Source organism: Pimephales promelas, chromosome 21 (genome assembly GCF_988280905.1).
Source record: "Pimephales promelas chromosome 21, fPimPro1.hap1.1, whole genome shotgun sequence".
Lineage (NCBI taxonomy): Eukaryota > Metazoa > Chordata > Actinopteri > Cypriniformes > Leuciscidae > Pimephales > Pimephales promelas.
The window spans coordinates 17076286-17100523 of record NC_142789.1 but is presented as its reverse complement, the minus strand read 5'-3'; the positions used below and the strand labels follow the sequence as shown (position 1 = coordinate 17100523).

General features: G+C 39.0%; 1 protein-coding gene across 7 annotated transcripts in view; it reads right to left on the bottom strand.

The window, feature by feature from the left end:
• The window catches only part of cadpsa (calcium dependent secretion activator a), a 127975-nt gene that overhangs the window by 11509 nt on the left and 92228 nt on the right, over positions 1 to 24238 (bottom strand). For 5 of the 7 annotated variants that reach the window (XM_089125199.1, XM_039673501.2, XM_089125195.1 and 2 more), the window contains 8 exons: positions 19065 to 19206; positions 16382 to 16534; positions 10831 to 10986; positions 9295 to 9442; positions 8370 to 8444; positions 8020 to 8103; positions 7309 to 7341; positions 5316 to 5423 (listed from right to left, as the gene is read on the bottom strand). In XM_089125199.1, coding sequence (XP_088981325.1) covers positions 5316 to 5423; positions 7309 to 7341; positions 8020 to 8103; positions 8370 to 8444; positions 9295 to 9442; positions 10831 to 10986; positions 16382 to 16534; positions 19065 to 19206 — 899 coding nt within the window. The remainder of the gene's footprint in view (positions 1 to 5315; positions 5424 to 7308; positions 7342 to 8019; positions 8104 to 8369; positions 8445 to 9294; positions 9443 to 10830; positions 10987 to 16381; positions 16535 to 19064; positions 19207 to 24238) is intronic. The other 2 variants (XM_039673508.2, XM_089125198.1) reach the window with 1 other exon arrangement.

Sequence of the window (24238 nt, the reverse complement as noted above, 5' to 3'; positions counted from 1 at the left end):
TGTGCCATCTCTGTCTATGAGAAATCAGCATCCTTGACCCCAATTAACCTAAGCTTAGCGTGGGCCACATATACTTCAATATGACAACCAGCCAAGAACCTCTAAGCAATTATACTACACCCACCTAACAGATGATTTCAAAGCGGATTACTTAAAACAATCAAAAAATGAAAAAAAAAAAGTGTTAAAGGGAAGGAGGCCATCAGGAATATTTTGCCAAAACAACAAGTGAAAGCAACATTTTGACTGATTCAAATACAAAAAAAAAAAAAAGAAAGAAAGAAAGAAAAAAGTCCTTGTAGTGATTGGAAAGCTGTCCTTAAAAAAAGTATATGGCATTTTCATTGTAAAATAACTTATTAGTAAATTTTCAAGAGAAACTATTTAACTCTCATCAGCTAGTCTGACCAAACCTGTAAAGATGAACAAATATCAACACCAATATAAACCAATTCTATTGCTTCATTATACTATAGTATTGTAAATTTCCTTTACAATTCTTTACAATAAGGTTTCATTAGTTAACATTAGTTAACATTAACTACAAAGAAATACTTCTACAGCGTTTATTATTCTTAGTTAATGTTACTAATACATTTTAAGATCAAAAGTTTACATAAATGCTGTAAAATTAAATAGATGGCTCATTATTAGTTCATTTTAGGTATTCAATGTATTCAACTAATGTTAAAAAAAATTTGACCTTATTGTAAAGTGTTTCATGTGCTGACAGCAAAAATGGATACCAAAAAAAAAAAAAAAGTGGAAAAAAGGAGGCTGCTGTTCTTTTAAACCCGTTTAATTAATGATACTGATACTATAATCTCATCTATGTCATTTTTGTAATTAACCGAGTGCCGATTTTTAAATAGGCTGCGCGTAGCGGGTTTAAAACAACAGCACGTGGTGTTATGGCTCATTGTGGAGGATGTTATGACATCTTTAACAAGTGAAATGACAAAGTAAGAAGAAAACATTTGAGCAGGTTGCCTGGAGCCCCTGCTAAAGAGCGGAGATATTTCAATGGCTGTTTAGCATAACAGTGAGGACCCGCGTGTGCGTGTTAGCGTGTGTTGGAGACGGAGCGAGCGTGCATGCATGCACACATGTTGTCTTTTTCAACTGCCTACAGAGACCCGACCACTTCAGCGGGTGGAGAGGGGAGATGTGTGCCATGCGCGCCCATCTGGGGTTGACGAGGATGGGGCGGGAGGTTGGGGAGGGTAGACTGGTTGGCTGATTGTGTGGATGGATGTGTGTAAGTGCATGTAGGAGCAGAGTCTCTGAGGACACGGGCCATGCTAGTAGATGTACAAAGGAAGATTATTTGACTCTGAATAACGCCACTTGGCATAATGTGACAAAAACAACTTGACAGGAAGGATAAGTTTCATTTCGGTTCAGGGCGCAGAGAGAGAGCAAGAAAGGAGGTGGAAAAAACGAGAAATCAAAATGGAGAAATGGAATGAGAGGGTAGAAAAAACAAGGTAGATGGGATTTTTTTCCCCTTGTTTGCATTCGAGGAAAATGAAAGCAAATGCACAATGCGGCTGGAAATTAAGCGACACCATCTCATTCCAAGCGAGCGAAGAAAGAAAAGAACACAGAATCTTTTCAGACACCCTCCAGGAGGGGAGAAAGATAGTTGGGCATTGCAAAATCGAGGTAAAAACCAGTACAAGATGGCGTAGAGCAGCAGATTTAAGCAGCCTTTTTGTAGGACAAACCAGAGCTCACATGTTCAAAGCATCTCATAGTAAGACTACTGATCCTGAGTCAGCTTTCACTGTGAAATGAAAGTCAACAATGAACCACGATCAGGATTCTTACTTGAATTGTTCACATATGACACGAGGAGCTATATTCACAAAGCGTTTCAGAGTGGGAGCGCTGTTTTCCAGATCAGGTTTTCTTGAGGAGCAACGTTGAGCAAATGGACAAGAAAACCGATCCTAGAGCGACGCTCCCGCTCTGGCTTTCTTTCTGAATACAAACAAAAAAGTCTTTAGCCACACAATACAAACACACCTTTCCAACAACACACACTTAACAAACTGGTCTACAGACAGCACAAAAGGATTATAACCAACATGATGGCCCTGGCCATCCCTTAAGACGGTGTTCTCCATTGTGTGCCCTCCCCTTCAGTGTTTCTTATTCATCTTCTCTTTCTTGCCCTCAGAGTTTCCCTCATTCTTTCCTTTTCTTTAAGCCTTTATCACAATAAGCCCAAGGTTTGGAGGGCTTCTCTCTATTTGGATCTCCTTAGCGGGAGATTTACTCCGGAAATAGGGCAGTTGCCTTTGTGACACCCCCGCCACAACTATCAGCTAAAATGAACAAAACAATATCCTTCACACTCTATTGTTTTAGTATATCTAATTTGTCCAGTTTCAATTGAAGTCCTAGGAAGACATGCATTCTTTTTCCCAGCCAGTTTTTCATGATCTTGACGTGAAAGTAACCTTTTCTTTGGTTAGTTTCAATCACTGAAACACATGTCAGTAAAATATCCATACAGACTTCATAATGGAAATAAAACAGACCACATTACTTTATGAATGTCTGCTGCTGCTGCAAAAAAGGTTTTCTCTAGTGTCAGACATAATTTGACAGAGAATTTTTAGCATGAGTGAGTCTATAATCACAGTTAAATCTAATATGCTCAAACATGATACAGCAATATGTATGATATGTATATTGAACTTAGAAAATGTTTTTGTTTTCTCCAAATCCACAAGAAAATAATCTTTAATTCAAAGTTATTTAAAAATGTCAAAACAATTACACTATACCATTGAAAAGTGTGGGGTATGTAAGATTTTTTAAATATGTCTCTTTTGGTCAGCATTTGTTTTTATCAAAAATACAGTGAACACAGTAATATTGTGTCATTGTTTAAATTTAAGTGTTTTAAATATATTTCAGAATGTACAACCCCAAATCAGACCAAAGTTGGGACATTTTGTAAAATGCAATAAAATCAAGAATATGTGATTTGTCCATTCTTTTTAACATTTTTCTAACCAACAAAAGTACAAAGAAAAGCTTAACAAAGTTTTCACTGACCAACACAATTGTATTTTGTAAATATGAACAAATTTTGATTTTGATGGCTGCAACACACCCCGAAAAAGTTGTTACAGAGACATGTTTACCACTGTGTCACTTCAACTTTCCTTTTAATTACACTTTTTAATTATTTGGGAGTTTACTAATTGTTGAGTTTTGCTTGTGGAATATTTGCCCAATCTTGTCTGATTCAAGACAGCCGCTCAACAGTCTGTGGTCATCACTGTCCGATTCTCCTTTTCATGATGGGTCATACATTTTCCATAAGAGACATATCTGGACTACAGTAAACAGGCAGGCACATCCCTTCAATGGTGCAGAGTGTTTAGAAACCACTCAAGCACGTGCAGAATGAGGTCAGGCATTGTCTTGCTTCCCAGGTATTGTCATCTCGATGGCAGTTTATGTCTCTGTACAATCCAAATAAATGCCTCCATGCAAATGGTACCTTCACAATATTGCAAGTTACCCATACTGTTTGCAATGATGCACCTCAATACCAGGACTGAATGTTTCCTTTTGGACCCGTCGCAGGTGAAAGTCTGGATGGTCCCTTTTCTCTTTGGGACTGAGAACTCGATTCCATTTTCTCCCAAAAACAAGCTGAAACATGGACTCATCTGACCACAGCAGACCTTTCCACTTTCTTCTAGACCATCTGAGATGAGCTTAGGCCCAGAGAACTCGCTGGCATATCCACATAGAGCTGATGTAAAGCTTTCTCCTTGCGTAGTAGAGATTCAAATGGCATTTCTTGATGCGTCAGACTGTGTTCAGTCAGTGAAAACGGTTTTCCCAATTACTCCTGAGCACATGTGGCTGTATTTGACAGAGTAGCATGATGGTATTTTGTGCAATGCCATCTGAGGGCTCAGAGGTCACACACATTCAACAGAGGTCTTCTGCTTTACCCAATACAGACTGAGATTTCGCCGGATTCCCTGAATCTTGTGACAATATTATGTATGGAAGATGATGAAAGGCAGAAATGCTTTGCAATCATTGAAAAAATATGATTTTTTAATTGTTTGACAATTCTCTCAAGATATTTGGCACAAAGTGATGAGCCATGACCCATCTTTGCTTAAAAAGACTGACATTGTGGACCGTTTCAAAATAGTTGGACAATCTAACTTGGATAATCTTTTCACTTTTATTTGGTCTCTGTTCCAATTTTTTTGGGGTGTGTTGCAGCCATCAAAATCACGATTTGTTCATATTTACAAAATACTATTATGTTAGTCAGTGAAAACATTGGCAAAAGTTTCTTTGTACTTTCGTCAGCTAATAAAATGCTGGTTTTTTGTTTGTTTTTTGCATTTTACAAAATGTCCCAACTTTTTCTGATTTGGGAATGTAATTTATTCTTGTGATGGCAAAGCTGTGACACTAAAGACAGTTGACAGCTTTGTCATCGCAAGAATAAATTACATTCTAAAATATACAGAAGTCCTAAGAGGCCATGCTTCATATTTTTTTGTGGAAACCAAGATACCAAGAAAACCAAGGTTTTATCAAATCATTACTAAATAAAAATATTTTTTTATGTAAAAAGAAAAAAAAAAACGTTACTGACTGACCCCAGATTTTTGAACATCAAAAGTGTCACAATAAAGTCAAAATCTTGAGCGGGAAAAATTGTTCAACCAAGATTATGGCAATATTTTGTGATCATTAAAAAATAAAGCATGGGCTCTTAGGACTTCTGTATAGTTCTATTATAGTGTTCTCTAAATCAAACCGCAAGCTATTCTGAATAAGCAGAACCTTTAATCAAATGTATACCTCTGTACATTCATCTGTGATCTTTTTAGTTTCTATAGTTTTTTAAAAAACTTTTTCTATCTTTCAGTTTCTAAATGTTTGCGTGTGTGTTTTAGGTGGCTTGAACTGCTTAATCTCACATCTGCATGTCCCTTTGAGTGAGAACACATCTTAAGATAATCCTCCTCCAGAATTCTGCACTAGGAATAACGAGCAGAGCGAAGGGAAAATTACAGCCAGAACACGCAGGAACACACACACACACAGCACTGCAAACCAGAGAGGAAAGGTTAAGCCAGAGAAGCAGTGCAAGAGAGAAAGTTAGAGTCAGAGAGTCAAAGAGTAAAAAAAAAAAAAATAAATAACTAAGGAACAGAGAGAAGCAGGTCTCAAAATGTGACTTATCCCTCCTAGCTGGCTGTTGTCACATTTTGAAGGGCCTCCCCCTTCACAGAAGGGAGAAGACAGCCATTACTTACATCAAATAACCTTTCTATATATATCTCCTCATTGACCTTATCCCGCAAGACATCCTGAGAATGGCGAACGAATGTCACATAGCTGTCGGCAACATCCATTCCAGGTTTCTGCAGATGACGGAAAGAGAGATAGAGAAAGATATATTAGTGCTTGAAGAAATTTAAATATTAGTATGCAGCAACTGTGTTACAAATTCTAATGAACTTTCTGCAGCACAACACAAATACACTCGACTTACAAAAACAATACCTTTTTAATTACACTATTTCAGTATTATTTAGTTTATATTCAGCTTAGTATTGATTACTGAAGTTTTTATAATAAACTCACACCATCTTGGATGTATTTTTTTTTTTTTTCACAGTGTTGCAATGCTTTCTAGGATTAGCTTTTCCATGAAGAAAGATGCCATTCAAAATTTAACAATTCAAATCCTTGGTCTCCATGGCAGCTTTAATTGGTCAATGACCGCACAAGAGGCCGCCTGACTGACATGTCAAGCAAACTAATCAAAGTTTGTTTTGTTCAGTGCCATGTTTAGGGGAGTGGAAATGTAAAGTCGATGTCCCTACAACAACAGAATGGCGTGTAAAACTCTTGAAAAGCAAGTCGCAGTTGTAAACACAACATCTTTCTTGTTCCGTGAGGGGGTTTGGCATCACGACAGCTTTGTTTCCAGGCGGAGCGTTAAAGAACGCGACACACACGTCTCTGGGACATCCTGCAGAATGCAACCTTTGAAAACTCCTGAAGTGTTTCCAAATGTGTGTCCCTTATGCATCAGATGTCCAGTCAAGACTGAGGCTGAGACTAAATGTAAACCGAGAATAAATGCGCTGTAACATTTACCATTGTTCAGTTAATTTTTTTTCGTCGAAATCCAGTCATTTCAATAGGAATCTATGCAATCTTGAATTTTGCTTGAAGGCGTCAGGATTAAGTTGGTCATGTGAATTTGCAATGTTGACCAAAGGAAAGTGACTCCTGTGCTTGATACATTACTACTCTCTCAACAATGGACCTTTTTTGCCCCCCAAATTTTGCGGAAAATTCCCTATTGTGACTGCACCTTAACAGTTTTTAAACCTGTATTGTCATGCAAATCTGAAGCTTGTGGTCATTTTTAAGCTTTTTACATTGTAAATTGGGAACTTACTGTCAAATAAACTAATGGTGTTTCACCTGACAAGCAGATGAAAAGTGTTTTCTTCCTCGTTTTCCTAGATGTCATTGTCAGAGTCTGAACATGTCGGCAGGAGAACAATGCTATCTGATTAAGTAAGGTTCTATTCAACGAAATAGCTAGTGAAAAATCAACCCAGGGTAAATCATCTGGGGTGTTTTGCCCCCCTGCTTGGCCTCAGCGGAGAATTAAACACTTCCTTTGCCAGCGGGCATATGAAGGTCATCAGAATTGGTAATTGTCACATGCTGTAAATTGAACTTACTTCACACATCTATGGGTCCTTTCAGAGGGTGCAAATGAGCAAGTTTGTCAGACATGATTTTATTTTGTGTATTAAGCAAAAATTTAACATGGAAACTGACCCTCAGACCATCAGGAATACGAGAAAGAGAGCGAGAGGATGCTTCCGACATTCATTGACAGGCTTTTAATTTAAAAAGCCTCGCGTTGTGACCAAATGTGTTGGCAGTTAAAGGAAACTCAGTGATGTGATGCTGAGTGCAATGAGTTGGACCCAGCGGCATCCTCACACGCTTTTGTTGCACAACACACACATCACACTGTCTGCTGCAGAGGGTAGAGCTTCACAGAGATGACTTTCTCACACATGCATATGAATGGCCATTTGGGGCTCAGAGATGGCCATCTGCACCGCAGGCCATGGCAATTATTAGCCATATCTTAAAGCTATTAAGGGGCTTTTGAAAACAGTGTAACATCCTATTAATGAATTGTGAATGATTTTTTTTTATGTCTACAAGGAATTCGAAAATTAGGGAAAATAGAAAAATCCCGTTGTCACTTACAGGAACATCCACATATTTCGAAGCAGCTTTTACCTACAAATAAAAGACATTTAATGATCAAAATAAAATAATCATTTAAATATGAATATTTTGCCTATAAAATATTGCAATGTGAAAGACAAGATCTTTTTAGAAATATGATTTGAACAAAGCAGTTTATTTTATAATACCTAATATAAGATTAAACAGTATTTATTTGCATTGTTGAAATAATGCATTTTGGTCAAAAGGCCAGATTTACTAAACAGGGCAAATTAGTGTGATCCTCAGATGAGACGCAAATTAAATAACACAGACCCAGACGGATCATTTCCATTATGACCAACGCAATCTACCAAGAGCAGTGTAAATTACTGTCTGGTCTAAGACATGCTTTTTTGGGGGGTGGTTAACAATGGTGCAAATACCAGTAAGTTGACTAATGCAGACCATAGTTATTCACATTGAGTGATTCTTTTAAAAACCCTCCTCCGATAAATGTTGTGCCTTAAAGGGAAACTCCAGCAAATGCATAATGCGATAAAGTTAAAATAACCCTGTGCACTTTCAGCACTAATTTGTCACTGCGTACCTTTAGTAAATCCTGACAGTTGTTTTTTTTAATGTCAAAAAAGGGATTGCGCTGGTGTAAGCTTTTAGTAAATCTGGCCCAAAGTATCTTGTGAAAATAGTAAAATATTTTTTATAAGAAAAAACACTATTTGTTCTTACTGTAAATGACAGGAAGGAGGAAAAGAGTGTGCCCTCATCATAACGTGACAACTTTGCCAGAACACTCTCTAGGATTACAACAAACTGAAAAACACAGAAAAACAAACAAACTATATTACATTTCAAAATATAAAATTATCCTAAACATTGATCAAAAAATTGATCAAACAGCATAATTTGTCCTGTGAATTTCCAGAGATTTAATAATGAATAGAAACTTAACTCAAAAACGGTATGATTTATTATTAAAAAATTAAAGTCAGTTTTACTTCTTTTATTTACTTTTTTTAAGAAGCATTATACACATATGTAAAAACTCAAATGAGGAATATTGTTTTCCTGAATGCTACCTTTGCCACGAGTAAAGTAATCATTTCTTTCACCGTCTCCTCGATGAGATCGTCAATTTGCGAGTGGTACTGTCTCTGGAAAAGAAAGACATGATGAGTATGAATTGTAACAAGGTTTCTTCGAGCTGTTTGGTGGTTTTCACCTGGGATAATCTGTGCAAACCCAATCCCTTTGTCTCCAAATACCTCATATAAAGGACGTCTGGGTAATTAATTCAGTTCAGATCATTACCTGTCACAAGATGCTACGGATATGAGATGTCTCACTTCTAGCACATGTATATTCAGAACCAGCTATCACATATGGTAATATAATCAAAACAATTTAAGTGTCACAGGACTGGGGGAAACTGCTAGGATTGCTAATTATACCTTAGGGACACAAAGGTGAGAATTCAATTGAATTGTTAGCCACACTTACCCATTCTCTAACAAACTTTCACAAGATTGAGTAAAGGGATGAAAAGAAAGATACAGCAGACAAGGCGACAGTGACAATTAGAAAGCAACAGAGAGAAAAAGAAAACATTTCATTCCAGCACAGAGTCGAACTAAATTAAAAATTTACAAATAGAAAATTGCCATGCTATGCTGGTGAATCATTCAGCTCTGTAGCATTAAATGCATTTAAATGGTACACTATCATAGAGAATATGTGTGTATGAATTAAAAAAAAAAACATTGTTCAATTCATATATACCTACTGTATATATCATAGGCTGGAGCATATGAATTCATGCATTTCAAAAAAGACTCCCGAATAAAGGGTTATAAACTGCTATTTAAACTAAGATGCAGATGAGCACATTATGAGGGCGTTTGACTGGAAATTGTGGCAGAGAAAGTTTGTATGTTTGCAAAGATGAGAAAGCTAGAGAGAAAGAGAACATGAGAAGTTCGTTGCATATGGGTACATGTGGTGTACCTCTTGGCTGAGCTCGATGGCACATAGTTTGGCGGATTGGGCCTTGGCGTCCACCATGACATTGAACATGGTGCATATGGACTGAGCAACACGGAAGTCTGTGGTGCGGGGGCTCTTCTGCAACTTCACCTCGAAGGCTGCTCTGGTTCTGAAACAACACAGAGGAGAATCAATTCAGAAGTAGGACGTCAAAAGTGAACGAAATATATGCCGGTTGAGAGTTTCCGCATTAAAGTGTAGTAACTGGCGCTCTCAGTGGTGTAAGATGCTTCTATGTGTAGCCAGAATATGTATTCAGTAGATTTTAAACTTTTGTTGACTTAAATCCAATAAAGGACTGTGAAAGAAAGAAAGAAAGAAAGAAAGAAAGAAAGAAAGAAAGAAAGAAAGAAAGAAAGAAAGAAAGAAAGAAAGAAAGAAAGAAAGAAAGAAAGAAAGAAAGAAAGAAAGAAAGAAAGAAAGAAAGAAAGAAAGAAAAATTAAAATATAAAATACACAAATTAGTTTTTTAATTCAGTTGAGAAACAGTATTGTCTTCTACTACTGTCATGGTTACACCAGGAATTACACGCATGCATTTGTTGACAAGCGATACCCCCGAACACTGCAGAAGGCGTTCTCACGTCTTGGGCAGACTGCCAGCATTGTGTGTGAAATGTCTTCATCTCAGGTACATTATTTATTTATTTTTATTTATTTTTTTAAATGCCAAAAGATCGCGTAGCTCACGTTTACAAGTCAGTGTCTTAATAGTAATGTTAGCCTATTGGCTACTATTTTACATAATGGATATGCTAATTCAATTCAATGTTTGTGTAGTAGGTAATAGCCATATCTTCAATACTATAATATTAAGCTACCATAGATGAATCTGCAAATTTGAAAAATCTATTTGCATTATAGCCTGAGGCAAGACACTTTCACCAGAAAAATAAATAAACAAACATGACTATTCCAGATTGTAGAAATTCAAATAAGATACATAACAGTAACTATATTCTTTTTAAGAAATAAATATTACTACAAACATGAATGTAAAAAAGAAAGTTTATAATGTTATTATTATTTTAATCAAGTTTTGCCTCTTTTTTAATAGTCCTGTAGTGTACGAAAAATTAATGTCGTCTTTCAATTAATATTCTGTCATGAAAGTAGCACACCTAATAATTAAACAAATAGCAAAATGCTGTTTAAAATTGCTTTAAATGGAGTTTAGCAAGTCACACTGCAGTACATGCCACAAAGTGTCAACTGTAAAAATAAAATAGTCTAAATTCCACAAATAAGGAGATGGTTCCAGATCCAACTCCTCCCATCTTAAATATAACTAAAGCTACCCATCTCTGCCCCCTGATCCCTAACCCCACCCCTAATCCTACCCATCTCCACCCCTTAGATCTGGATCCAACCCCGCCCACTGGATCTCTTGTACTGCAATGAGGTGTTCTTGAGTGGACAACTACAGATATCTGTAGTTGGGTTGAGTTAGAAGACTGTTAACAGGTTTTCAACATCAAGAAAGTTTTACAGCCTTACCTTTTAACACAGGACTCAATCATGTCACTAGACATGAGTTTCAGTCGGCTCTCCAGGTGTTTGGCAAACTCTTCTTCTGGCCAGTGCAGGTCTCTTATGAATGTCTGCAGAGCATCCAGTTTCCAAAACAAGTCCTCTGAAGTCCCAGAACCATTACTGCCAATGCAGAACAGACAGTCAGAGGGAGATACAGAAAGTAATTTTACTCAGAGCTGAATATCAGGAATGGAATTATCTGGAAAAGGTTAGGAAGTAGGAAGGTCACAGGGCAGGGGGTTGTTAAAGAAGACAAAGCCTGTTTCGAGTCCAGGGTGGCACATTTGGTTAACTTATTTTTTACCACTTCCCGATCGTTGCAGAGTTGCCCTGACGGCTTCAGATCAACCTCATTGGCGATCGTTCCATGGAAAAAAAAAAAATTGTTAATCCTAAAACAAAATAATAAACAATCAGGCCTTACTTGGTTGTTTGAGGACAGGTAAGGTAAAACATGCACAATATAATGTCAAAGGAGACTTGTTGGAGTCCTCAAACAGCCAGCAGGCCAAGGCATCTTCAGTAGAAACATATTTTAAGATTGACTGAAGCAATGAGAGCTTCACACTGAAGCCAAATTTAGATGGAAGACTCTAAGGGTCGGTTCATTTGTGCAGTCGTCTAACAGACTCAATAGACACTCACATACAGCAGCAGAAGGATGTGTAGAAATATTTCTAGATTGATTAATGGTATTTATGTTTATTTATTAAGTTAGAATATCAAATACAATCAAAAAATTTGCTTGATAGCATGTTTCATGTTGCGCTCTTAATATACAGTAATTTGAAATGAAAAATGTTGTATTAAATTAGAAAACTGGACTTTAATACAACTACCCAGGGGGCAATAAAAATTAAATATATGATGTCTGAGGATCACAACCTGGGTGGACAACCCGGTCAACAAGCTGCTGGTAACCTGTAATTAGGGTCAAACAATGCAAACTCAAATTCTGCTTCTTCTCGGAATCACCCAAACATGCTAAAATGGTTTATTTATAATCATGAATCCTGGGCCATCTCTCTCTCTCTCTCTCTCACACACACACACTTTAATATGCTATTATACTCCATATAACTCCATGTAAAAGCCAGAAACTAAGCTTTTTTTTCATAGGCCTATCTAAAGGGTTAATAGTGCCACCTGGTTATCAACAGTAAAAATGACAAATTTTACCTCTTCCCAAAAGGGAAAACCACCAACAGTGGATAAGACAGTGGATAAGACACATGCCTTTGGTCTAAGAGAACCAGGTTCGAATCCACTGTGAGACACCAATGTGTCCCTGAGCAAGACACTTAACCCCTAGTCGCTCCAGAGGCGTGCGACCTCTGACATATATAGCAATTGTAAGTCGCTTTGGATAGAAGCATCAGCTAAATGAATAAATGTAAATGCAACAATCAAAAATGCATGATTGCATAGTGTCATGGCTTTGCAATCAAAAATGTGGTTATAATGGAAGTAAATGGGGCAAAAACAACCACGAACAGTACATGAGGGAGAAAAAGTTAAAATCTGATGCTGCACAAAAACTAACCATGCATCAAAACCAATGTTGTTTCTAAAAAAAAAAATCCAGTCCACAATCACATTTTAATATTGAAATCTGATAATTTTTTCCCCAAATCAGTTCTGATCAGGTCTGAGGAGCAGCGTCTAACGTCATCAGTGTCACCGAACGTGGATTGACAACAGAACCCGAAGAGAATACAATACTAAATAAAGTCGTAGTTTTTGCTATTTTTGGACCAAAATGTATTTTCGATGCTTCAAAACATTCTAACTAACCTACTGATTTCACATGGACTACTTTGATGAAGTCTCTATTTCCTCTCTGGACAAGGACAGTATATCGTACATACTTCTTCAATTACAGGGACAGAAAACTCTCTGACTAAATCTAAAACATCTTAAACTGTGTTCCGAAGATGAATGGAGGTCTTATGGGCTTGGGACGACATGAGAGTGAGTCATTAATTAAATATTTTTTTGGGTGAACTAACCCATTTGACGTAGCAATGTTTGACCTTAATTACAAGTTTCCAGCAGCTTGTTGACCAGGTTGTCCAGCCAGGTTGTGATCCATAGACATCACAGATTTCATTTTCATATGTCAACCTTTTACAGCAGCCCATGTCTGATTTCCTAAAAAAAACAGGTGTTTTGCCCCCTGGGTAAACACTGTGTCAGCAAAGGTTTTGAAATTTAATTCTTAAAAAAAGTAAATGAAACCAGATACTCTTGTAAAACAGGCCAAATTAGATGTCAATCAAAAAATTATTGATCCATTAAAAAACACTGTTGTGAGAAACAATGAAGTTTAAAGTTTGGGTTACTCAAACAACCAGTAAAGTCCTTTTAGAGTCTTGCATTTGGTTTCTACTGAAAACAGATGCCTGTTGCTCTGAAGTTTGTATATCACTTCAGAGAACGGTATAAAGGAAACAGGACAGAACCAAGAGGGGGATAGGGTGATCTCTCTCAGTATTCTTATCCCCAACGAAACACCCTATACCTCAAGGCAGGGTACAGAAGGAGAGAGCTACTATTCTGGGACCACACCCAGCAAATACAGCAAGAAGAAAGAGGAAAAAACACCTGTATCATTTTCTATTCTAATAGAAAAAGGGAAAGGAGGAAGATGTTGGAAAGATACAAGATGTTAAAGCAGCATCACTTATTCATGACCAGATATCAATGAAGAGCATCTAAATCATTTAACCATCCTATTGTGGTTCAGCTAAGTGTGTAATTTTTGCGGCACCAAAACAAAATTGCAGTCTGTTTGTTTCAGTGGCTGACGAATAACATTGGCTCAACCAATGACATGAGTTTAGGGCGGGGAAAACTGACTGAACAAAGAAGAGACGGTCATCATTTCGGCTTGATGTTAATGAATCATTCAACATTTGTCTTAAAAAACATTCTTAGTTATTTTCGTGACTTTGTTTGGTGCAGCTTGTGTAGAAATTACACTCTTCAGCTTTAATATTCCAGCTATCAAAACATGAGCATGTTTTTTTATAGTGTGATACTGTATTTGTATCTTCCAACACATCAACATGCTTAGGGCTTTTTGGGTTCAAATTATCCATGGGGTATTTCCATGCTGTGGCCTTAGCATAAATATATATCAGTGAAACATTATTCAGGTTTATTGTAAACACAGATTCTGGTTGCAGCCTACTTTATTTTACAGTGCACTGTGCATTATTTTTACTTAAAGGTGCATTGTGCAACATTTAATGTTAAAAATACCTGTTTTTTTAATATATATATATATATCAGTGAAGATAACTCGAGCGACAAAACTTTAGTCAACTTTCGACAAAAGTAGAAGATGGATTCAAAGAAACCGGCTTGTAGATCATTCCAAACCCCAACGCAAACTCCACGTAAGACAAAGAAAATAAAACTTTTGTCTAGTGCCAGGCATCGGAATAAGACGAGAGTCAACATCGGGAAGGCTTTCAACAAATGGAGAGATCTCCGGTCTGCGCTGGGGCTCAAACGGGTCCGATACAAAGTAATAACTTATATTGTTCATGAATGTGTTTCTATAATAATACGATCATAAGTGGATACAGTAAGCACATAAAACAGTTCAACATGGAGATAGATGAAAAAAAAAAAACGTTTTCTACTACCCCGTTTTCCCCTTACACATAATAAGTGTGTAATTTACTCAAATGTCTTTCCTTTCATATATTTAAAATGACTTGCAGATTTATAACTTTATTACCTCTGAAGACATTATGACTGTAACAAAAGATTTGTGCGGCTGATACTCCTTTGGTTATAAACAGCCCCTGCAAGCGTGCGTGTGATCCATGAGAGTGCACACCTCTGGTTGCAGTTTCGCTTGTCGCCAGAGGGGGCATAGTTCTGCAAAAACTCCGAGACTTGCGCAATGCACCTTTAAGTACTAATATAAGGTACAAGGTTTAGGGGTAGGTAAATATTATTACCCAGTTTTTGTAATTCTTATAATATGTACATAGTATGTACTGTAGATACGGAACAGGGCTGTAAAATAAAGTGCTAACCAAATTCTAAATAGAAAGTATTTTAAGCTTGAGTTTGACATGACTAGACAGGTACAAATATTTTGAAAGTTTGGCAGCTTCAACTACAGTACTTTTGGCAACTTTTGGAGTTTACCCATAATTACACCTTGGAGATTGAGTTTCACTCAGCATGCGTAATTATATCTGTGTGTCTGTGCATGCATAATTTTTTTCATTTTTTTTTTTTCAATAAATGCAGCGCTGAAGGTATTCCACTCTCATCTGGAAAGTGGTGAAATGCTAAGGTTTGGAGAATTTTTTTTTTTTTTTAATTATCATGTCTAAATATAAGCTAAAATTCATTCGGATCACCTCAATCAATCAATTTCCTAAATCGCATTTATTTTTTTATAAATTGTAATTCACATGTATGTAGACAGATTCCAACCATGTAAATAAAAGTACTTGATTCTACATATACATTTTTAATAAAAGGTTTGTAAACTATTTGGAATTATCTGACTGAATGTAGATATTACTACTATAATATTACCTTAAATTGAGTCAAGATATCTGTTCTTTATATGTACACACAATATTGCCAAAAGTTCTAATTTTTATTTTATTTATATTATTTATTTATTTGGGACAGTGCACATTACTTTTCCAAGCTTTTACATTACTATTTAAATTAAGCCACAGTATAGCAATATAGCCTACAGTAAAGCAAGTTTAAGAAAAGTAGTTTACTAGTGGAAGTGGTTTGCTACATACTACATTGTACTTTAAACTCAGAAGATGAAAATAGTTCAACAAATACCCAAATACATTTTTTCTCCTGCAATTAAAAAGAATATTGTTTTCTATGATGTGTTCTCTGTTAATCTCAGAAAACGTGGTTTAGTGTTTCATGACCCTTTAGGAAGGAAACATCTTTCAACATATAATATACTATCATATAATACAAAAAAAAAAAAATGATTTGAAAGATTAATTTGTATTTACCTACAAAAAAAACCCAACTCAATTAATATAGATTTTGGTCTTTTGCACAGCATCTGTTTTTTTGGATAGCAGAATGTCAAAACATCTGTTATTGTTTATTGTTGTTTATTGCCCCTTATGTGCATTATGACACATGAAGGTGATTTCAAACATAGTAAATCAACAACAGATTGCTTTAAAATGGAAAAATGTCATTTGGGTTGTGAAATTCTTATCACAAACATGGAAATGTTATGGAGCAATCTCTAGTTTGAACTATTTGTCTCAACAAAAAAAATATATAACATTGTAAAATTGTGTGTAATGTTGCATAATATAATTTTAGAAATGTTAATTCATGCTGAAATGTAGATGAACCTCTAAAGCACCTTCCTAATTAACATATTTAAATTAACCTGTCCACAATTAACTACGGGTGAATCCGAATTGAAATATAAAATATGAACCTAATGTTGATGCTAAGGCCATACATGCATGTATTAGAATCCAGTACACACTCAGTTTCAGATAAACCCGGCATCCAGTTGGGGGTGGAAAAGCTAGGCATTTGCATTGGTCGCAGATTAACTGACACTGGTAGATTTGGTACTTTAGGCATTTGTAGATTCACATTTGGTAGGTTGACACAGGGCAGATTACTTGTTAAACTCCTGTGGAAAAGGAAAAAAAGAAACAGAACAAAGAATGCAATGATGTACAGTAGGTGCACAGAAGAAAGCATGGATGACAAAGAAACATGGCATTACGTACAGTATGTTTAGAGCACAAGATGAAGAATTCATTTAGAGAGAAGATGGTGTAGCAGAGATGAGAAGTGCACATGAGATCGGAGTGAATCACATTATCACCACTTTGGCTCTGGTTTTATGAGAAAACACACATTTGTTTCTGCTGAAATGCAGGTTGTTGCTTTAATTAGCATTGATTCAAAGTTATTCTGGTGACTTGTATTTAGGAATCATGCAAAAATGATTATAAACGTTCAACAAGCAGAGCTGGTCAGGACATTTAGAAAATTAGAGCTACTGTAGTTGAAGAAAAACTAAACCTAAATCTCAAAAACACACCCAATTATATAAAATGCAATTATTATAAAATCTTTTTTTTAAAGGGGACATATTATGCCCCTTTTCAAAGTCTTGTTTTTGTTTTTGGGGTTTAATAGAATAGGTTTTCATGACTGAGGTTTACTAGAATAGGTTATCATGTCCGAAAAACAAAATTTTTCAGGTATTTAATGGTAGGGTAGGCATTTTTTTTTAATATAAATCCATTTTATTATACTAGTTGAAACTCTCTTCACATCCTAGTAGAATAGAAGTGGTCTAAATACTAAAACATGTACATATATCTTCTGTGGAAGTCTCAGGACCCAAACATTTTTGTCCAATCATTGCATTCGGTTCGAATGCAATGATACGATGTCCTACCTGCCTGTCAACATGTGTATTTCCATACCTCCGCGCACCCTGCTCACACAGACGTCACACGACATCATCGTGTTCTGTAAGACTATGCAGAGTTGTAGACACAAAGTCACAGAGCACCGCAAACAAACAGCAGCCACATTTCACAGTTCCAAAAACAACAAGCTTATGCTGCGTTCACTCCATGTCGTAACCATAATTAAGCCTGCAGTCCAGCATTTTTTCCTCTTTGGATCTCTGTTCGAAATCTGCAATTGCAGTCATTCGCGGAATTATGAACTTGTATCGACACCCTCGACACGGCACAGTGTGGATGAACACGATGTTTGAGGAGTGTGTGGTTGTCAGTCGCCGTGCCGGTGTGGATACTGGCGTTCAGAATCACAGATTATTCCGATTGGAAGTATGACCAACATAAGAATTTTCACCAGAAAATGTCATCTGAACTAGTAAGAAACATCCACTTTTGTTTTGGTTCTGAAAATGGAGTAAATCAAGCTGATTAAATCTAAAAATCGCTTATAAGTTATCATATCACACAAAACCGTGCAAATTATAATTTGTTATCACATTGTTAATGTTAACAATGCCAACATTGCGTGACTACATGCAATGTCCTTCTGATATTATCCATGCCATCCTGATATTATCTGATATCCGCCATCAAATTGATAAGTTTAATTAAATCAAGTTCTTTGAGAAAAGGCTATAAATCTCCACCTCTGAAATTAAAAACATTATTACCAGCTCGCCGCTTTGAATCGAGCTAAGGCAAGCAGATAGTTTTGACCACTGGCTGTTAAGTATTTTCTCAAATATGTATTTTGGATCATTTTTAACCCCAAAAAAGCTACGGACTGCAGCTTTAAGAGCACTTCACGTCCTCAGACTCAGATTTATGTGTTTCTATGTCACTATCAATGGCAAAATGAATCTGCAGCAGTCAGGTGGTACAAGTCAGTGCTCTCTAAAGTTCATTATTATTGTAAAGTTATGCGCTTTGGGACATGAGGTAGTTTAATGCTGTCTTTTGTGACGTTCTGCTGTGTGCGTTAATGTGTTTTGATGGAGGCGTGGCTTTGGAGACGCTCTGAAGGGAGGGTGGGATCTCATGCTTTCAAAGCTAAGTTGCTATTGCTAGCTTCTCTGAAATAGCCTACCCTACCTTCAACATTGTTGTAGCACCTCTCTCTTCCTGGTCTGTAAATTTTCTTTCTGTCTCTGTGAAGTCCCTCCTTCCAAAAAAATGCAATGTGCTCTGATTGGTCGGCTGGACCAGTGTGTTGTGATTGGCTTCAAGTGTGTTTCAGAAATGTCATACCACTTACAATAACCGAGAGATTCAACACTCTTTCAATGCAACTCAACCAGGCCATGGCAGAAACAATGCTTACTGATAGAGAATAGATCTCTTTGTAATGGTCTTTGTGCTTAAGTGACTTTGCAGACCTTTTCCGTGCTCAAACAGCAACATTACACACTGAATAAAGTTGAAATGTAAAAAAAGTAATATAGGACCCCGTTAAGCCGTTAAAAATCAAGTAAACAAGTGCAAAGAATGATTAAAAAAAAAGACACATAACGAGACACCCGAGGTCTGTTTCATTCTTCTGGATACCATCTTGAACACATGAAAAGACTGTGGAAGACCAAGGGGCATGATTGATTGCATACATTTTTTTTTTAAAGTAATTGTACTATTGAATTAACATCCCTAGAACGAACACTTGAAGTGAAAAAGTGTTTGGCTTACTTGACTGGTTCCCAAGACTCTCGTTCAAATCCTCTGTGTATGGACTGAGCAATGGAGGACTCCATTAGATCCACATACCTCACCACCAGAGGGGCAAACAGGTCTTGCAGGTGCTTATGAAACTTCCCATTACATAGATTATCTGAAAAAGCAAGACGAAAGTGGGAAAGAGAAGACAAATTGAATGAATTTTGCATTTTTTACCACCCTTTGACCAATATTTAGCTATAATCATAAATAATAGACAATATCTATGAAAAAATACATAGTTTGCGCGATTAGAGTTGAAGTCAGCATGAAGTTAAAAATTAAAGTTCTTATTTTTCTGTCTTTTTTATGGAATATTGCAGTATTTATTATAAATCTGTGCACATCTTTTCTTGTCTTTTTTACCCTCCCTTGTAATCTTAAATCCAAACAATTTCTGCCCCCCCCTTACAGCGACATCTCTTCTCTTCTCTGATGACATGTTTACTGGTGAAAGAGTGGGACAACCTGTCACTCACGATATCACAGCAAACACAACAACTACCAACTACTTTTTTTCTTGTTTGAAGAGCTGTTTGACTTGGATATAGAATATATATATATATATATATATATATATATATATATATATATATGATTACTGCAACTTACGTTTCATGCAGACTTTTACTTTCTCATTAATTAAGTTTGTAAAAATTAAGGAAAAGGAATGTGATTACTTATTGTCTTCCCATCCATGCAGCAGAAATTATTATCTAACTTTATATATTAGCTACCTTTCCTCTGAGGTAATTTGTAATTTTGTGTTAGATAATCCAAAAATATCTAATAGCTCATTAGAAAAAAAAAAACAATGGATTTTTTACCTCTAATGTTTGTTTTTTTAAGTAATTGAACACAAAATATGTGCGTGGAAAATGTCTTATGTTTTAGCATGTGATGACTAAGCGTAGTACTAGTCATAGCGTCTCTATTTCTCTCACTCTGGTCTCTCTCAAGGTCGATCATTCACAGTAGGTGCCATGTTTGTTTGCTTCCCTGATTGCTCTGTTCCAATTAGCCACTTGAGCGGTGGTGGTTGCACACTTGGCTGTGTTTGTCCGCGAGCGAGTGGCCGGGGCAGTGGGGTCTCCCAGGCTCCTCTGTTTTAGACCTCATTAGCAGCATGAATAGCTTCTTCTTTAGCGCCTGTCTGTTGTTAAGGCTATTTCATGCCTAGATCAGTGCTATAGGCACAGGACGATAGTGACCTTCCATGCTGAATGTCCTGTTCCACAGATGTAGTGCACGCTGTAGGCTGACGCTTGATGGTGTTTGCTTTTGTTTGTGTTTATGCGAGTATGTGAGGAGGCCAGGGGGAGATGATGTGCGTTTCTGTGTTGTAGTGAGCAGTACTATCTGTGCGTTTATGGGGAACTAGATGGTGTTAAGAATGGCGCATCAGTGTTCGAGGTTAGGTGTTTGAGTAGAGCTTTCTAATGCTGGAATGCTGAGTAACAGACCATCTATGAAAAACTATCTTTGTTCTCTTCTTTAAAAGTGATTATTAAAAGAAAGTCACATCTGTATTATTTTAAGATGTTGATAAATAAATAATAAGACAATAAATAAGATAGAATCTCTCATATAAGGCTACAAATGAGAAGTTATGAGAAGATTATTATTTATGTAGATGTGTTAAAGTAAAATAAATAAAAGCAAACAAAGAACAATATTAAAAACATTAAATAATTAATAAACAACAAACAAACAAAAACAAATTTGTGATAGTGGCCAAAAGTGTCCATGTCTGGCCTGGGAAAACTGACATCTTCAACCTTTATTCAAGTGTGTTAAAGATTTTGTAAGCATATTGTGTAGTTGTGCTCAGAGTCAATGTTTGTTCCCTATCGAGGGAACTCAACACTGCGTCGATAAAATCGACTCTTTGGGGACGCTCCCTAAGCGTGCGCCTCTGAAGTATGAATGAAACTAATCCAATCCTGATTGGTGTTGCGTCGTGACGTAACATGTGACGGCATACCCGGAAGTATAAAAGTGACGCTGTCACAACACACACTAGCTTTCGCTCTTCAGCAAGCGCTTTATGTTGAAACTGTCTGTCTTATTTGGTGTTGTTTGTCTTATTATTGAAAGAAAGTATGGCCAGTGAACAATTCAAGAGGTGTGTGCATCCCTGTCCTCGTTACATCACGGGTGGGGACGCACACTCTCTCTGTGTGTATTGTTTGGGAGTGCAGCACGCACGGGCAGCTCTCGAGGGGGCTGCTTGTGAAATGTGTGAGGCTTTGCCTATTAGAGTGCTGCGCTCCCGGCTGGCGTGCTTTGACGAGCACGGTCAGGCTCGCGTTCCCCAGGGTTCCGGTCCCGCATATGTCGAGGCGATGCGGCGACTGAGATCCTGGGGTTCGCAGCGGGATCTGGCGGAGGAGAGTGAGAATGCTGAGGCATTTTCTCGCTCGCCATCGGCTGATCCCGCAGCCTCTGAGAGTGGTGTGGGAGCCCGCGCTGCGGTTTCTCCTACCCGCGATCAGGTCCCGGTGCTTGAGCTGTCTACTTCTGAGGAAGGGGACGTGCTCAGCATCGATGCGGACGACCGTGATCTCAGCACACCATCACGCGGCCTGGGTTATGAGGAGCTGGTGGAGGTTGTGACACGCGCTGTGGCCAGACTAAACATCAGCTGGCCACAACATGAGCAGGAAACGCAAGTCACCAGTAAAATGGACGAGCGTTACCTGCAGCGCAGGTCACAGCCTCACCGCCGGGGTCTGCCGTTTTTCCCTGATCTCCATAAAGAGATCTCGAGAACGTGGGAAAGACCGCATTCGTCCCGTATTTCGAGTCCCAATGTAATAGATTACAGCAATGTTATGGGGGCTCGAGATATGGGATATGGGAAGATGCCGAAGGTGGAGGAGGCTTTAGCGAGCTATCTCTCTCCCGAATCGGCGTCTTCCCTAAAGACCCCGGTGTTGCCTAGTAAGCCCTGCAGAGAGACATCTGCATTGGTGGGCAGGGCTTACATGGCGGCGGGTCGGGCTGGTTCGTGTCTGCACTCAATGGCGATTTTGCAGGCATACCAGGCCGACCTCCTGAAAGATTTGGATGAGGGGGAGGGGCCTACTCCTGAAGATGTCGCGGAGTTGAGGAAGGCCGCAGATTTGTCTCTCCGGGCCACTAGGGAAGCGGCCAGCGCTATTGGCCGCTCTATGGCGGCCATGGTGGCCACGGAGAGGCATCTGTGGCTGAACTTATCCGGTATTAAAGAAAAGGATAGGTCCTTCCTGCTGGATGCGCCGCTTTCGGCTTCTGGCCTGTTCGGCGACGCCGTTAATTCGGTTGTCGACAGGTTTCAGGAGTCGAGAAAACAATCTGCGGCGTTCCAGCAGTACCTCCCCCGGAAAGCGAAGGCCAAATCTAGTAGGGGGGGGGCAAAGCAAGCAGCCCCAGCCATCAGCCAGCTCCTCCCACAGGGCAGAGCAGAAGGAGAGCGTTTCCTCTAGAGCCCCCCCTCCTGGGTCTTGGCAACAGAGGAAACGCTCCCAAAAACCGAAGTCCTCCAGCCAGAGGGGCGACCTGAGGGACGTCATTCAAGCTAAGAGGACTTCGGAAAAGAGGTCCTAGCCAAGGCAGGACTTCAGAGGGCTGCCCCCTCCGCAGTGAGACAACCGAGGTTGTTCTCACAACGGGGCCCTCTAGGAAAAGATGCAGGTCCGCCGTTAACAGCGCTTCGGGCCGCATCAATTTCCAGCGAAAAGACACCAGAGGCCAGCCTCGAGAGGCTGGTACCCTTAGCAGATTTTGTAGAGGGATGGTATCATCTTCCCAACATATCTCCATGGGTCCTGCAGATAATACGAGTTGGGTACAGACTGCAGTTCGCGCACCGCCCCCCCAAGTTCTCTGGGGTGGTGCTCACTGCGGTGGTCCCAGAGCAGGCTCAGGTGCTGGAACAAGAAGTACAGACTCTGCTGTCGAAAGGAGCCATAGAACGTGTTCTTCCGGTAGACAGGGAGTCCGGGTTTTACAGCCGGTACTTTATAGTTCCAAGGAAGGATGGGGGGTTAAGGCCAATTTTGGATCTCAGGGTGTTGAACCGGTCTCTGAGAAAGTTCAAATTCAGAATGTTGACCATTCCAACAATCGTGAGTCAAATCAGATCCGAGGACTGGTTTGTCACGATAGATCTGAAAGACGCCTATTTTCACATCTCCATCCTTCCTTGTCACAGGAGGTACCTGAGGTTCGCTTTCGGGGGCGAAGCATACCAATATCGGGTTCTTCCGTTCGGCCTAGCACTCTCTCCCCGCACATTTACCAAGTGTATGGACGTGGCCCTTGCTCCACTGAGACTTCAGGGGATTCGCGTATTGAATTATCTCGACGACTGGCTTATTTTGGCCCAGTCTCGGGAGATGGCAGTTCGGCATCGAGATGTCGTTCTTGGCCATATTCAAAAATTGGGGTTAAGACTCAATTTGAAGAAGAGTGTGCTAGAACCGTCCCAGGGCACGACCTTTTTGGGAGTCGTGTGGAACTCGATTACAATGCAGGCACGTATGTCTCCCGCACGTATCGAGTCAATTCTGGCGATGGTGTCCAGGGTGAGGCTAGGTCAGGCCGTCACTGTGAAACACTTTCAAAGGATGCTGGGCCTCATGGCAGCGGCATCCAACATTATTCCTCTGGGCCTCCTTCACATGAGGCCCCTCCAGTGGTGGTTGAAGACCAAGGGGTTCTCACCCAAAGGAAATCCGTTCCGTATGATCAGAGTAACGCGCAAGTGCCTTCAGTCTCTGCAAATATGGAAGAAGCCTTGGTTCCTATCCCAAGGGCCAGTGTTGGGGGTGTCATGTCGCCGGGAAACCGTTTCGACAGACGCCTCCCTTACGGGCTGGGGCGCGGTCATGGACGGCCGCTTTACCAGGGGTCTGTGGCAGGACCATCATCGCACTTGGCATATAAATTGCCTGGAGATGATGGCGGTATTCAAGGCTTTGAGGAGCTTCCTCCCAGACATCGAGGGTCGCCACGTCCTTATACGGACGGACAATACGTCAGTGGTGGCCTATCTGAACCGACAGGGGGGACTCAGATCGCGCCCTCTGTGCAAACTGGCGCATCAGATTATCCTTTGGTCCCAGGGAAAGATATTGTCAATAAGGGCAATGTATATCCCAGGG